The sequence below is a fragment of the Salmo trutta genome, chromosome 8 (assembly GCF_901001165.1).
Source record: "Salmo trutta chromosome 8, fSalTru1.1, whole genome shotgun sequence".
NCBI classification, from domain to species: domain Eukaryota; kingdom Metazoa; phylum Chordata; class Actinopteri; order Salmoniformes; family Salmonidae; genus Salmo; species Salmo trutta.
In genome coordinates this window covers 24,683,198-24,698,977 of record NC_042964.1, presented here as the reverse complement: position 1 = coordinate 24,698,977, position 15,780 = coordinate 24,683,198, and the positions used below count along the sequence as shown (strand labels likewise).

Here is a 15,780-nt window from a genome sequence, read left to right as displayed (position 1 = left end):
ATTTGAACAGTGAGAGACAGAATAACAACAACAAAATCCAGAAAAACGCATGTCAAAAATGTTATAAATTGATTTGCATTTTAATGAGGGAAATAAGTATTTGACCCCCTCTCAATCAGAAAGATTTCTGGCTCCCAGGTGTCTTTTATACAGGTAACGAGCTGAGATTAGGAGCACACTCTTAAAGGGAGTGCTCCTAATCTCAGTTTGTTACCTTTATAAAAGACACCTGTCCACAGAAGCAATCAATCAATCAGATTCCAAACTCTCCACCATGGCCAAGAACAAAGAGCTCTCCAAGGATGTCAGGGACAAGATTGTAGACCTACACAAGGCTGGAATGGGCTACAAGACCATCGCCAAGCAGCTTGGTGAGAAGGTGACAACAGTTGGTGCGATTATTGGCAAATGGAAGAAACACAAAATAACTGTCAATCTCCCTCGGCCTGGGGCTCCATGCAAGATCTCACCTCGTGGAGTTGCAATAATCATGAGAACGCTGAGGAATCAGCCCAGAACTACACGGGAGGATCTTGTCAATGATCTCAAGGCAGCTGGGACCAGAGTCACCAAGAAAACAATTGGTAACACACTACGCCATGAAGGACTGAAATCCTGCAGCGCCCGCAAGGTCCCCCTGCTCAAGAAAGCACATATACATGCCCGTCTGAAGTTTGCCAATGAACATCTGAATAATTCAGAGGACAACTGGGTGAAAGTGTTGTGGTCAGATGAGACCAAAATGGAGCTCTTTGGCATCAACTCAACTCGCCGTGTTTGGAGGAGGAGGAATGCTGCCTATGACCCCAAGAACACCATCCCCACCGTCAAACATGGAGGTGGAAACATTATGCTTTGGGGGTGTTTTTCTGCTAAGGGGACAGGACAACTTCACCGCATCAAAGGGACAATGGACAGGGCCACGTACCGTCAAATCTTGGGTGAGAACCTCCTTCCCTCAGCCAGGGCATTGAAAATGGGTCATGGATGGGTATTCCAGCATGACAATGACCCAAAACACACGGCCAAGGCAACAAAGGAGTGGCTCAAGAAGAAGCACATTAAGGTCCTGGAGTGGCCTGGCCAGTCTCCAGACCTTAATCCCATAGAAAATCTGTGGAGGGAGCTGAAGGTTCGAGTTGCCAAACGTCAGCCTCGAAACCTTAATGACTTGGAGAAGATCTGCAAAGAGTAGTGGGACAAAATCCCTCCTGAGATGTGTGCAAACCTGGTGGCCAACTACAAGAAACGTCTGACCTCTGTGATTGCCAACAAGGGTTTTGCCACCAAGTACTAAGTCATGTTTTGCAGATGGGTCAAATACTTATTTCCCTCATTAAAATGCAAATACATTTTTACATTTATGACATGCGTTTTTCTGGATTTTTGTTGTTATTCTGTCTCTCACTGTTCAAATGAACCTACCATTAAAATTATAGACTGATCATTTCTTTGTCAGTGGGCAAACGTACAAAATCAGCAGAGGATCAAATACTTTTTTCCCCTCACTGTATATATAGGACACACACGCAGATGTGAAAACGGACGGGAGGGTGGGATGGTGGTTCTAATTACGGAATGGGAATGGTTCGTTAACAGACCTGGGTTCAAACCCTATTCAAAATCATTTGAAATACTTTATCTGTGCTTGTTTGAGCTTGCCTAGCTTAATGGACCAATAGAATAGTCCAAAGACTGCAAGCTCCCACCCATCTGGCACTTCTGCAGGCTAGAGCAAAAGCTAAAAGTATTTACGTTTTGAAGCATTTCAAATAGTATTTGAACCCACGTCTGTTCGTTAAGTGGTAGCGGTACCAACCGGGCTGGGGCCTAGGTGGGTTACGGGGGCCCTTGGTGGCGCGGGGGAGAAGGCCCGGGCGGAGGCCGGGCCCAAAGTCAAAATCAGCCTGGGTGTCATCTGTTAGTGTAGTGAGTGCTCAGGAATTAGTATAGCCTAGTTAGCGTTCAGTCTGGTTTAACAAGGCGTAATGCTAGGCTTAGGACTAGATTCAATCCAGAGCGTGGAAGATTCGGCTATAGCGTGATTGGAATTTAAAGGCAATGTTTCTGCGTTCGCAGGGACTGCATTCAAAGTAAACGCTGCATATGCCGGCTCAATCGGAAATCCCCTTTAAATGTAAATCACGTTATAACGCGGCTCTTCCACGCTCCGGATTGAATCTAGCCCTTCGTTTAAGTGGTGTTAGGACAAGTTCTGTACAGATCTGTTAGTGCTGTGATCACTCTAGGGATAGCTAGTAGGGTTAATGGAATCACATACAGTACTATAGTAGAGGTGCTTGTGAGTTGTAGAGGATTTAGCTAGAGATGATCTGAGAATAGTATGGTGACTACAAATGTACATACACGTTAATACCACAACATCAGAGGAGGCTGGTGGGAGGAGCTATAGGAGGACGGGCTCATTGTAATGGCTGGAATGGAATCAATGGAACGGTGCCAAACATCAAACCCACAAAAACAACGTATCTGACTCTGTTCCATCTATTATATTCCAGCCTTTACATTGAGCCCGTCCTCCGATAGCTCATCCCACCAGCCTCCTCTGCACAACATAAACAAGAGGTGCAAGGCCAAGACTATGACTAACCAATAAGGGACAGCCTTTTTCACAAGAGAGATACCGTGCTATCTTATAGCAGTGTTTATCAAAACGGTTTGAGTGTAGTGATCCATCTGAAGCATTGTCTAGACTTTGTTGTCAATAGTTTACCCGTCAACTGTTCCAGCTGACTCAAACCCGAGACTGCATTTTGCTTATAATCAATATCTATTGACAAGCAGTATTGGCTGACTCTGCACTACTCTACACGACTCTACTGCGGCCATTACATTTGCTAAGTACACCACCTGTCTTCTACATAGGCTACTTGTGAGTCACTTAGGGTAAAAGCCTCTCCTAAACGAGAGACTTAATGTATGCGGGTTTAGTAAGCAGGCCGTTGCAGGGATTTCTCCATTCACCTGTTAAGTGTAAAGGGTCTGATTAGAAAGCCTGTATGGTTATGGTAGATTCTTCCCTCATGTCTCACCTGGTTTGGGTTTGGGTTTGAGCGGGGCCTTGGTTGCTGGGACTTTAGGAGGAACCTTAGAAGGAGCTTTGGTGGTGGTAATCTTGTCACCCTCTCCAAAGAAGTCTGACAGGTCCAGGTCTGAAGAACACAACATCAAAATGACCGAAGTCAGTACAGTCAAACCATGGCTAGATTGGATACACGTCAAGACAAAGGCCGTATATGACATACTTATTATTGCCTACCTGCTTAAGAGATTATTTGCCTGCTTTGTGCCCGTACACCTATAGGTCTTTGTCATTTGTCTAAATTTGCACTAGGAATTATTTTCATGCATGTGGTAAGTAGCCCTTTAGCACATACAGTGCCTTCAGAAAGTATTCACACAGAGATGAGCCAAGGGACCAACTTCAGGGAGAAAAACACGCCTGTTCAGGGTCAGGCCTGAATAGTACCGGGAGAGAAAAAAAAAGGAGAAGAAAAAGTATGTATTCACACCCCTTAACTTTTTTCACATTTTGTTGCGTTATAAAACGGATTCAATTGAGGGGTTTTTTTTGTCACTGACTGGCCCACAATACCCCATAATGTCAAAGTGGAATGATGTTTTTAGACATTGTGATGGCAAGCCTAAATACGTTCAGGAGTAAAAGTCTGCTTAACAAGTCACATAATAAGTTGCATGGACTCTGTGTGCAATAATAGTGTTTAAAATGATTTTTGAATGACTACCTCATCTCAGTACCCCACACAAACAATTATCTGTGAATGTAAAACACAGATTCAATCACAAAGGCCAGGGAGGTTTTCCAATGCCTAGCAAAGGGCACTTATTGGTAGATAAGAACATATAAATTAAAAAGCATGGTGAAGTTATTAATTACACTTTGGATGGTGAAGCAATACATCCAGTCACTACAAAGATACAGCGTCCTTCCTAACTCAGTTGCCGGAGAGCAAGGAAACCACTCAGGGATTTCACCATGAGGACAATAGTGACTTTAAAACAGTTACAGAGTTTAAAGGCTGTGATAGAAGAAAACTGAGGATGGATCAACAGCATTGTAGTTACTCCACAGTACTAACCTAAAGGACAGAGTGAAAAGAAGGAAGCCTGTACAGAATAAAAATATTCAAAAACGTGCATCCTGTTTGCAATAAGGCACTAAAGTAAAATTGTAAAAAATGTGGCAAAGAACTTAACTTTATGTCCTGAATACGCTGGGAGACAAATTTACCTTTCAGCAGGACAATAACCTAAAACACAAGGTCAAATCTACACTGGAGTTGCTTACCAAAATGACATTTAATGTTCCTGAGTGGCCTAGTTACAGTTTTGACCTAAATCGACTAGAAAAAATATGCACATATTTTTAATAAAAATGTGCAAATATTGTACAATCCAGGTGTGCAAAGCTCTTAAGAGACTTACCCAGAAAGACTCACAGCTGTAATTGCTGCCAAAGGTGATTCTAACATGTATTGACTCAAGGTTGTGAATACCTAAGTAAATTAGATATTTCTGTATTTCATTTTCAATAAATTTGCTAATATTTCTAAAAACATGTTTTCACTTTGTCATTATGGGGTATTGTGTGTAGATGGGTGAGAAAAATATATATTTAATCCATTTTGAATTCAGGCTGTAACACAACAAAATGTGGAATAAGTCAAGGGGTATGAATACGTTCTGAAGGCACTGTAGCTACAGTAGAGGGTAAAAGTATTTTTAAATATATGGATTCAAAGTACTTACTGGCATGTTTAAACCATAGATTATTGTGATTACTAAGAAGCGGTATGTGTTAATTGTAAAGGTGGCCAAGGTGCTGGGGATCAGAAGTGCCAGTGCAAGGGAGTAGTCCAGGGGGTGTCATATGCTGAGACAGTGAAGAAAGTAGAGGAAGAGGGGTCAAGGGGGAAAGATCCTGAGAGGATCCGTGTGAGTAGTGGATCTGTGGCAGCAAAGAGGGATAGGCCAACGAGTGACATATGCTTCAGGTAAGATTGGCTTCTTAGCATTCAAAGCAATGGTTATCAACTGTACTGCAGGGATGGTACGAGATTTGTTTATTTTTTCCCCCTTTTCCCTTTCGCCTTTTTTAAATGTCTTTATTTTGTGGAGCAAATTATAATGTGTTTACCCAAGTCTAGTTGGTGGCGGTAATGCAACATATATTGGATGCCAACCGCCGTAAAACCTCATAGAAGAAGAATACGTTTACTTTGTAATTCTGCAGTTTTTAAAATAAATGAAGTCATTTTAAAGCTATTTATTTCTCAGTTCCTCTTTTATGCCTTTTAGATGAGAAGGTATCGGCCAGTTTTTCACAGTTGGTGTCAGAACTGGGATTAGCCCCTATCCTTTGGGGTGACCTATGGTTTTAAAAATGTTTTTAGAAGACTGAGGTTCCAGGATGGACTGAATTAACAGCCAGTGATAAGTGGCCTTGAGCAGATACAGTCCTGAGGACGCAGACCAGCAGCAGAGGAGGTCAACTAAACTAAGGAGAGTCCAGGATGGGCAGGAGTAGACTGTTGCTCGGCCCTGAGGAGAGCAGCGGAGCCTGGTATAGGAGCAGCAGGGAACACCCCTTGTTTGGTTGGGGTAAATGTTTACTGCTACTGCCTGGAGAGAGCACCGGTTCAGGTGTATTTCATTCATTCAGTATACACAATCGCAAGGTGAAGGTTGGACAGTAATTCAATTAAGGTGAACTCATTTGCAACTACACTGGTGGCTGTTTCTCATCCTGTCTCACTGATTCAAGCTTTGTGAAACTGGACAAGGGGGAGGAAATGTGAAGGAGAGCCGTTCACTAAGTCCTAAATGACTATTTTTAAACATATGGAATTCAAAGTATTTATTGACATCATGCAATGTTATTTATGCTCTGTACAAATTCATTCATTTAATCCATAACCTGCGCTTTCTATCGCTGCCAACATTTTCTGTTGTATTGCGCTGCTCATTGGCACAGGTGCCTGCAATGTGTTACCAGGGCTTGTGTTTTCTTGAAAAGGTGTTTCCTGACTGTGGGAGAGCCATTTGTTTTAGCCGGCAGTCATGTGCGTTTACTTTGTAACGACCTTGCGACACTACAGCCACCGGGCGTCCGCCATTGCCATCAGCCATCATGGGAATTCTTCCTTTGAACTCAATGAAAGCCGCTGCGCTGCCCGTGTTGCGTCACGTAAGATGGCAGCGTCCGAGCTCAAGAATCGCCGAGGATCAATAATTATTGTCGACGTGTTCATTCTATATTGTGAATTGAAATGATGAGAGAGGAAAAACAGCGCTCCGTGTTGCAGGTAGAATGTCACATTGACGCGGCGCTGAGGGCAAAGCAACGCGACATCTATAGTGGAGTTGAAGTGGAAATCAGCCGTTTTTAAAAAAAAGTACTTTTAGGACTATTTCTCAGTTCCTCTTTTATGCCTTTTAGATGACAAGGTATCAGACAGCTTGTCACACACAGTATCTGCATTAGGCTGATATAGGGAGAATTGGAAGTAGATGCTGCTTATTCTAATATTTGAACCATATATAATCATTAGCAGAAAATACACTACATCTTTATTAGTAGTCTTTCAAGTGGTCAATACCGGCTTAAATGCCTGCCAATTTAACAAATGGTAATACATTAGGAGCATTGTGCTTACTAGTAAGCCCAGTATCTACGGTACAGGCAGATATAATCAATAACAGAGAAAGTCCATATCTAGATGAATCAGTGAATCTGTGATCGTTTACCTGCTCCCGATGGAACCGGTTTGGGTTTCGGTGTGGCTGCTGCTGCTGCTGCTGAGGAAAAGAGAAGAGAACGATGTTACCCAGAATGTACAGCTTCGTCCTCAAAATACTGGAAATCAGGGTTAGAATAAATCATTCAGTCAATTCAGGAAGTAAACTGACATTTCAAATTCAGCTATCCTCAATGCTTCTGTATCAGAAACAATTGGAATTTCAGTTTACTTCCTGAATTGACTGAATTGAAATGGAATGGACCCAAACCCTGTTAGAAAAACATTGTCAACTGAATGCATTGTTCATGACTTCAACGTAATAAATGTATGATTCCATAGACCTAAAGCATGAATCCAGGTTTTGCCAGAAATAGACAGCAGTAAGACTAAAGCATATGAATACGGTATATTTTACAGTCATATTGTCTTTCTCAAATCCAATCAATTTTTTTGATTTGATTTGATATTGTCTTTCTGTACTTACGTGCTTTAGTGACATCGCCATCATCCAAGGCATCAGACAGGTCGAAGTCACCAAAATCCTGGGACAGGACTGCAATACAGGAAGGGAGGGAGAAGCGTGGAGGGTTTTTACACAATCCGTTGCAGAGAAAAGGACAGGAACTTTGCTCTAGTCACCCTGTACATGTGACCATTAAACAATCTGAATCTGAATCAAATATTTTGCTATCCCAAGTCCCACATCAGTGATTCTGCTACTATATCTACAACAATGTGCTACAATCTTTCCAAACTACAGCCATAATAATGGTGCGGTAGTATATAACATGTGCACAACACATTAGTTCTGAGTGCAGGAACGCTACCAACCAGACCTGGGTTCAAATAGTATTTGAAATCTCTCAAATACATTGAGCGTTTGCTCTAGCCTGCCTGGAGTGACAGACGAGGCAGGGTTCTAACAGGTGAGTTCAATAGTTCAGATAAAGTATTTGAAATGATTTCAAATAGCATTTGAACCCAGGTCTGCAGCCGACCCATCTTTCTTTGCAGTGTAGTGAAGAATGCATTGCGTTCTGTCAGATCTAGATATCAACTGAGATGACTGGCTCTGGTCAAAAGTATGACATTTTAAAGGTAATAAGGGTGTAATTTGCGACACAACCCATGACAGACTCCAATGCATTCCTCCCGCACATGGGACAGAATAGCTATTGTGTCCATGTAGTGACACACACACACACACACATCTCTTTTTCAAGTTTTTCTTGCTACAATGAGTGATCATGAAAGATCTCAAAAAGCCCATAAGGGGTTTTGCCCTCCAACAAAATAATTTGGGACGTTTTCAATCAGGGCAGATACAATCTGTGTGTCTCATTATCATCAGACGGATCAAAGGTTATCTCTAGCAGGGCTAAGTGGAAGTAGGAGGAAGCTGTCCCTCTACTGATCTAAGGTCCATTCATAATTGTGCACCCTAACAGTGCTGGGTTAGGCTTCAGGGAATAATAACATGATCCTAGATCTGTGTCTACAGGCACCTACTACCCTTCTAAACATTTACAGTGCAATTTACGTAATGATCGTTATGAAACTACTGCATTTCCTGTGTGTTTATTCGTGAAATTCATTAGGGAGGCATGTTAGCGTAAGGTAGCATCCTGTTTCTAATAGTATCTGTAAGGGTCAGAGAGCAGCATTCTACGCTGGTCTGAGAAGGGAACTATCCTAGCACACACACACACACACACACACACACACACACACACACACACACACACACACACACACACACACAGACAGACACTGCTGCCCTCTCCCTGTCCCTTCTGAGATCTGGCAGGCAACTTGTGGGTGACACTGGCCGGTAACACTAAAAATAGATTCAAGGCTAAGAAGACCACTGTCTATGTGACTGCAGGCCAGGCTGGGTCACCATGCACCTCTGCAGCAGAGCAATGGTTCAATTATTAATGAAGCCCTAACTAATAATATTACTTTTATTATTGCAATTTCACCTTTATTTAACTGAACAAATTCTTATTTTACTGGCCCAACGCTCTAAACACTAGGCTACCCTGCCGCCCCAATTACCATGCTATAACATAGCTTTTAGTCTTTAGAATATTCATCTCTATTACTATTGCTACGTTATCATTATTTATATGACTTATAGCGATGCAAGGCTATCTCCCACCCAGGGTGTAAGGGTATTTTGTCCTGCCCTGCTATAGAGGAAAACAGCATTTTGAAATTCTGCAGATTATCGTAGGAGTTCTATGTGTGCGGATTCCATACGAGCTTGGTGTAGAACCTCAGAAACAACCACATGACTTCTGAGCATCGCTCTTACTCACGCGACGCTTTCGTGCGTAGACGGTTCTTCAAACGCCGATGAAGGCTTTGTCCAGCGAACGCAATCGTTTGACCTCCGCTGCTATTTGACGAAGATTAAAATTTAAAGACATTCCCCCACCCCCCCACCCCACATGGATCTTGCTCTTAACAACTAGCTACTTTCTACATCCTAGACATCAACAGTCCTCTCTATACCATAGCAGTTAATTAGCTATCATTTCTCAGGTCAACACTGAATTCACAATATGAACGGTTGTCTATAGAGACCTGTTTGGATCCCCAGCTGGTGTGTATCAAAGTGAATAAATCATCGATTCCTGTGTTCATTGACGACCACCACATGGCTCTGTCTCACGGCCGGTCTAAGGGGGTTGATCGTATTACTCTTCATTAAGGCTGTGGCAGGGTGTAACACAACCCCCCCCCAAAAAAAGTTGACGCACACGCATGTGTGCTCATGCACATACACCCCTCTCCGTCTCCACAGATCCACTGCACACACCCTTCCTCTCCCCCTCCACAGACACGCACACACAACCCAAACAGCTCTCTTTTTCTCTCTGTCACACACGCGCGCACGCGCACGCAGACACACACGCACACACACACATCATCTCCCTCTCCCGAAGAAAAGACTGCAGCTAAGGTTATGCCCCCCTCCTTTCCTCCCTCTCTCCCCCCTCCTTCATCCCCTCATCCCAAAATCCAAACCCCTCTAGCTAAAATTGGCCAAGTACGCACTAATCTGTGAAGGGTGGCAGAGCTGGCAGACTGAACTTTAAACATGCAGGGGGTTTGTCCCAAATGGCACCCTATTCCCTGCATAGCATAGGGTACCATTTGGGATAGAACATTCAGATCATTAATGCAGTAATAATCTGAATAGAACAGAATAACAGAATAGGACTTGACAGGTCTCATTGTCTCACAATGACACGCTCAGTGTGTGTGTGTGTGTGTGTGTGTGTGTGTGTGTGTGTGTGTGTGTGTGTGGAGGGAGGAAACTGGCACCCTCGAGGTTTGAACCTGCACCTGCCATGATGGAGAGAACGAAAGAGCGACCCTTGGAAGAGAAAGAAAGACACTCCACTCACTGAACGAGACCGTGGCTCCTTAGCTCACAATCTAACCATTCGATCAAAAACCATGCCGTCTTATGAGTGTATCCCGACTGCCTAAGTGATCCACCAAAAATGTTAACTAGACTATCACTTATTTTCAGACAATCATCATCAATAGCCCATTTGCATATCTCTTTATTTAATTCATCCATCATTTGTGATAAACAAAGACCATTTTACCCTTTAAAAAAATCCCTCCATATTACCCCAGAATAACCCCTATATCAATCCTGAATATAAGTTCTTATTGTCTTGCCTATAAGATGATTTCTATTGATCATATGGACTGCTATGTGACTAGACTGCAACGAAATCAGCATCTCGGGGAACGTTTTTTTCACCCCACATCTTCACATAAAGCTCCCTCTTGTTTGATTCATTAGAATATTCACATCGACAAAAGCGTGATTTAGAACGCGGTTCATTTGGGTTCTGGAATCAAACACACGGAACATCAGTTCGCAGCCAGACTGGCTGGTCTAAGTCCAAAACCAGGCTAAGTCCAAACCAGACTAACGTAGCAGGCTACATACAGGCATGACTGGGTAGTTAGGCTAAAACATATGTTAGACCGCAACGCGTAACTATGTAACAACCCAGCCTCGATTGTAGTCTAATGAACTATGCAGCGGCTTAGTTGCTGCTGCCCGTGTACCGTTATTCTCTTTAGAATAAAGAAATAGGGCCTACTGGTTACAAACAACAGACCGAGGCAACAAAAAACAGATGAACTATGCAATAGCGTGAACCGCAACAAAGAAGAGAGAGAGAGGGGTTGGGCGAAATGCTTACCTTTCACAGCTAGCAGCGAGACCACCAGAAAGATCGACCATGCCGAAAATGTGCCCATGTTTGAAATTCGTCCGTCCGGTGTTGTATCGACACTGGTTCTGAAGAGAGTGATACAATAACTTTACACTATAACCATAAATCGACGTATCTTTTTATCCGTGAGTCTGGTTGCTGCAATGTAACAGTTTTTTGCTAGTTTGATCTCCAAAAAAATATTGATTTGGCGGCACCCGTGCGACAGTGGCAAACAGTTTGCTGCAACTGAACCAGAAGTCTGCAGTGCGAATATGGCGCTGTGCGTTGGTGGAGAAACGGGGTGGTTGGTAGGCGCAGCAGCACAAGCTACAGCGTGGTGGAATCATACGTTACAACGGCGGCGTAGGGCGGTTCCTTTCGGTGATTACAGATGCAGACAGACACACAGACACAGTGGTGATTTAAATCCCGTAATTTTCTATTCCAATGGTGTAAATGCCTGTGATTGTGCCATATTACATATTCAGGAATCGCGTGTAGGCTTGTTTTTTAGTGAGGGTGTGTAATAGACTATGCATGATGTTGAACTTTCATTCGCCTACAGCTATTACAGAGGCAGACAGACGCACACACACACACCAATGCAGGCAGACAGACAGACAGACACACAGCAGACAGACACACAGACACAGTGGTGATTTAAATCCCGTACCTTATTTCCTATTTCAATGTCGAAAAAGGCCTAAGATTGTTCCATATTGCACATTCTGGAATGGCCTGTAGGCTAGGTTTTTAGTGAGGTTGTGTAGGCTAATAGATAATTATTTTTTATGTTGAACTTTCATTAGCCTACAGCTATTACATAGGCAGGCAGACAGACAGACAGACAGACAGACAGACAGGCAGGCAGGCAGGCAGGCAGGCAGGCAGGCAGGCAGGCAGGCAGGCATGCAGACACATTGGTGGTGATATAAATTCAATTACCCTTTCCAATGGCGAAAAAAAGCCGATGACATATTGCATATTCAGGAATGGCCTCTAGATTGGTTTTAAATGGTGTGTAATAGACACTGCATGATGTAGAAGTTGATTTGCCCTACAGCTAGACTACAGCTGCTGAATGACGTAGAAGTGTAATTACTCTACAGACTACAGCTGCTGCAGGATGTAGAAGTGTATTTACTCTACAGACTACAGCTGCTGCAGGATGTAGAAGTGTAATTACTCTACAGACTACAGCTGCTGCAGGATGTAGAAGTGTAATTACTCTACAGACTACAGCTGCTGCAGGATGTAGAAGTGTAATTACTCTACAGACTACAGCTGCTGCATGATGTAGAAGTGTAATTACTCTACAGAGTACAGCTGCTGCAGGATGTAGAAGTGTAATTACTCTACAGACTACAGCTGCTGCAGGATGTAGAAGTGTAATTACTCTACAGACTACAGCTGCTGCAGGATGTAGAAGTGTATTTACTCTACAGACTACAGCTGCTGCAGGATGTAGAAGTGTAATTACTCTACAGACTACAGCTGCTGCAGGATGTAGAAGTGTATTTACTCTACAGACTACAGCTGCTGCATGATGTAGAAATGTAATTACTCTACAGCTACACTCTACAACAGCTGCAGGATGTAGAAGTTTAATTACTCTACATACTACAGCTGCTGCATGATGTAGAAGTGTAATTAATCTACAGCTACAGACTACAGCTGCTGCATGATGTAGAAGTTTAATTACTCTACAGCTACAGACTACAGCTGCTGCATGATGTAGAAGTTTAATTACTCTACAGCTACAGACTACAGCAGCTGCATGATGTAGAAGTTTAATTGCTCTACAGCCTACAGCTGCTGCATGATGTAGAAGTTGAATTACTCTACAGCTACAGACTACAGCTGCTGCATGATGTAGAAGTGTATTTACTCTACAGACTACAGCTGCTGCATGATGTAGAAGTTTAATTACTCTACAGCTACAGACTACAGCAGCTGCATGATGTAGAAGTTTAATTGCTCTACAGACTACAGCTGCTGCATGATGTAGAAGTTAAATTACTCTACAGACTACAGCTGCTGCATGATGTAGAAGTTGAATTACTCTACAGCTACAGACTACAGCTGCTGCATGATGTAGAAGTGTATTTACTCTACAGACTACAGACTACAGCTGCTGCATGATGTAGAAGTTTAATTACTTTACAGACTACAGCAGCTGCATGATGTAGAAGTGTAATTACTTTACAGCTACAGACTACAGCAGCTGCATGATGTAGAAGTGTAATTACTTTACAGCTACAGACTACAGCTGCTGAATGACGTAGAAGTGTAATTACTCTACAGACTACAGCTGCTGCAGGATGTAGAAGTGTAATTACTCTACAGACTACAGCTGCTGCAGGATGTAGAAGTGTAATTACTCTACAGACTACAGCTGCTGCAGGATGTAGAAGTGTAATTACTCTACAGACTACAGCTGCTGCAGGATGTAGAAATATAATTACTCTACAGACTACAGCTGCTGCATGATGTAGAAGTGTAATTACTCTACAGAGTACAGCTGCTGCAGGATGTAGAAGTGTAATTACTCTACGGAGTACAGCTACTGCAGGATGTAGAAGTGTAATTACTCTACAGACTACAGCTGCTGAATGACGTAGAGGTGTATTTACTCTACAGACTACAGCTGCTGCAGGATGTAGAAGTGTAATTACTCTACAGAGTACAGCTACTGCATGATGTAGAAATGTAATTACTCTACAGACTACAGCTGCTGCAGGATGTAGAAGTGTAATTACTCTACAGCTACAGACTACAGCGGCTGCATGATGTAGAAGTGTATTTACTCTACAGACTACAGCTGCTGCATGATGTAGAAGTTTAATTACTTTACAGCTACAGACTACAGCTGCTGCAGGATGTAGAAGTGTAATTACTCTACAGACTACAGCTGCTGCAGGATGTAGAAATATAATTACTCTACAGACTACAGCTGCTGCATGATGTAGAAGTGTAATTACTCTACAGAGTACAGCTGCTGCATGATGTAGAAGTGTAATTACTCTACGGAGTACAGCTACTGCAGGATGTAGAAGTGTAATTACTCTACAGACTACAGCTGCTGAATGATGTAGAGGTGTAATTACTCTACAGACTACAGCTGCTGCAGGATGTAGAAGTGTAATTACTCTACAGAGTACAGCTACTGCATGATGTAGAAATGTAATTACTCTACAGACTACAGCTGCTGCAGGATGTAGAAGTGTAATTACTCTACAGCTACAGACTACAGCGGCTGCATGATGTAGAAGTGTATTTACTCTACAGACTACAGCTGCTGCATGATGTAGAAGTTTAATTACTTTACAGCTACAGACTACAGCTGCTGCATGATGTAGAAGTATAATTACTTTACAGCTACAGACTACAGCTGCTGCATGATGTAGAAGTGTAATTACTTTACAGCTACAGACTACAGCTGCTGCATGATGTAGAAGTGTAATTACTTTACAGCTACAGACTACAGCAGCTGCATGATGTAGAAGTTTAATTACTTTACATCTACAGACTATAGCAGCTGCATGATGTAGAAGTGTAATTACTTTACAGCTACAGACTACAGCAGCTGCATGATGTAGAAGTGTAATTACTTTACAGCTACAGACTACAGCTGCTGCATGATGTAGAAGTGTAATTACTTTACAGCTACAGACTACATTAGCTGCATGATGTAGAAGTGTAATTACTTTACAGCTACAGACTACAGCTGCTGCATGATGTAGAAGTGTATTTACTTTACAGACTACAGCAGCTGCATGATGTAGAAGTGTAATTACTCTACAGAGTACAGCTGCTGCAGGATGTAGAAGTGTAATTACTCTACAGAGTACAGCTACTGCAGGATGTAGAAGTGTAATTACTTTACAGCTACAGACTACAGCGGCTGCATGATGTAGAAGTGTAATTACTCTACAGACTACAGCTGCTGCATGATGTAGAAGTTTAATTACTTTACAGCTACAGACTACAGCTGCTGCATGATGTAGAAGTATAATTACTTTACAGCTACAGACTACAGCTGCTGCATGATGTAGAAGTGTAATTACTTTACAGCTACAGACTACAGCTGCTGCATGATGTAGAAGTGTAATTACTTTACAGCTACAGACTACAGCAGCTGCATGATGTAGAAGTTTAATTACTTTACATCTACAGACTATAGCAGCTGCATGATGTAGAAGTGTAATTACTTTACAGCTACAGACTACAGCAGCTGCATGATGTAGAAGTTGAATTACTTTACAGCTACAGACTACAGCTGCTGCATGATGTAGAACTGTAATTACTTTACAGCTACAGACTACTGCAGCTGCATGATGTAGAAGTGTAATTACTTTACAGCTACAGACTACAGCTGCTGCATGATGTAGAAGTTTAATTACTTTACAGACTATATCAGCTGCATGATGTAGAAGTGTAATTACTTTACAGCTACAGACTACAGCTGCTGCATGATGTAGAAGTGTAATTACTTTACAGCTACAGACTACAGCAGCTGCATGATGTAGAAGTGTAATTACTTTACAGCTACAGACTACAGCTGCTGAATGACGTAGATGTGTAATTACTCTACAGACTACAGCTGCTGCAGGATGTAGAAGTGTAATTACTCTACAGACTACAGCTGCTGCAGGATGTAGAAGTGTAATTACTCTACAGACTACAGCTGCTGCAGGATGTAGAAGTGTAATTTCTCTACAGACTACAGCTGCTGCAGGATGTAGAAG

At 42.4% G+C, this 15,780-nt stretch overlaps 1 protein-coding gene across 8 annotated transcripts in view; it reads right to left on the bottom strand.

The window, feature by feature from the left end:
* Positions 1–11,341, bottom strand: part of LOC115198578 (CD99 antigen-like protein 2) — a 28,299-nt gene extending 16,958 nt beyond the window's left edge. For 3 of the 8 annotated variants that reach the window (XM_029760613.1, XM_029760609.1, XM_029760614.1), the window contains exons 1-5: positions 11,018–11,341; positions 7,267–7,335; positions 6,790–6,840; positions 3,054–3,173; positions 1,820–1,918 (exon numbers count right to left, since the gene is read on the bottom strand). In XM_029760613.1, coding sequence (XP_029616473.1) covers positions 1,820–1,918; positions 3,054–3,173; positions 6,790–6,840; positions 7,267–7,335; positions 11,018–11,075 — 397 coding nt within the window. In that variant the 5' untranslated portion in view covers positions 11,076–11,341. The remainder of the gene's footprint in view (positions 1–1,819; positions 1,919–3,053; positions 3,174–6,789; positions 6,841–7,266; positions 7,336–11,017) is intronic. The other 5 variants (XM_029760610.1, XM_029760612.1, XM_029760611.1 and 2 more) reach the window with 5 other exon arrangements.
* Positions 11,342–15,780: the final 4,439 nt, after the last annotated feature.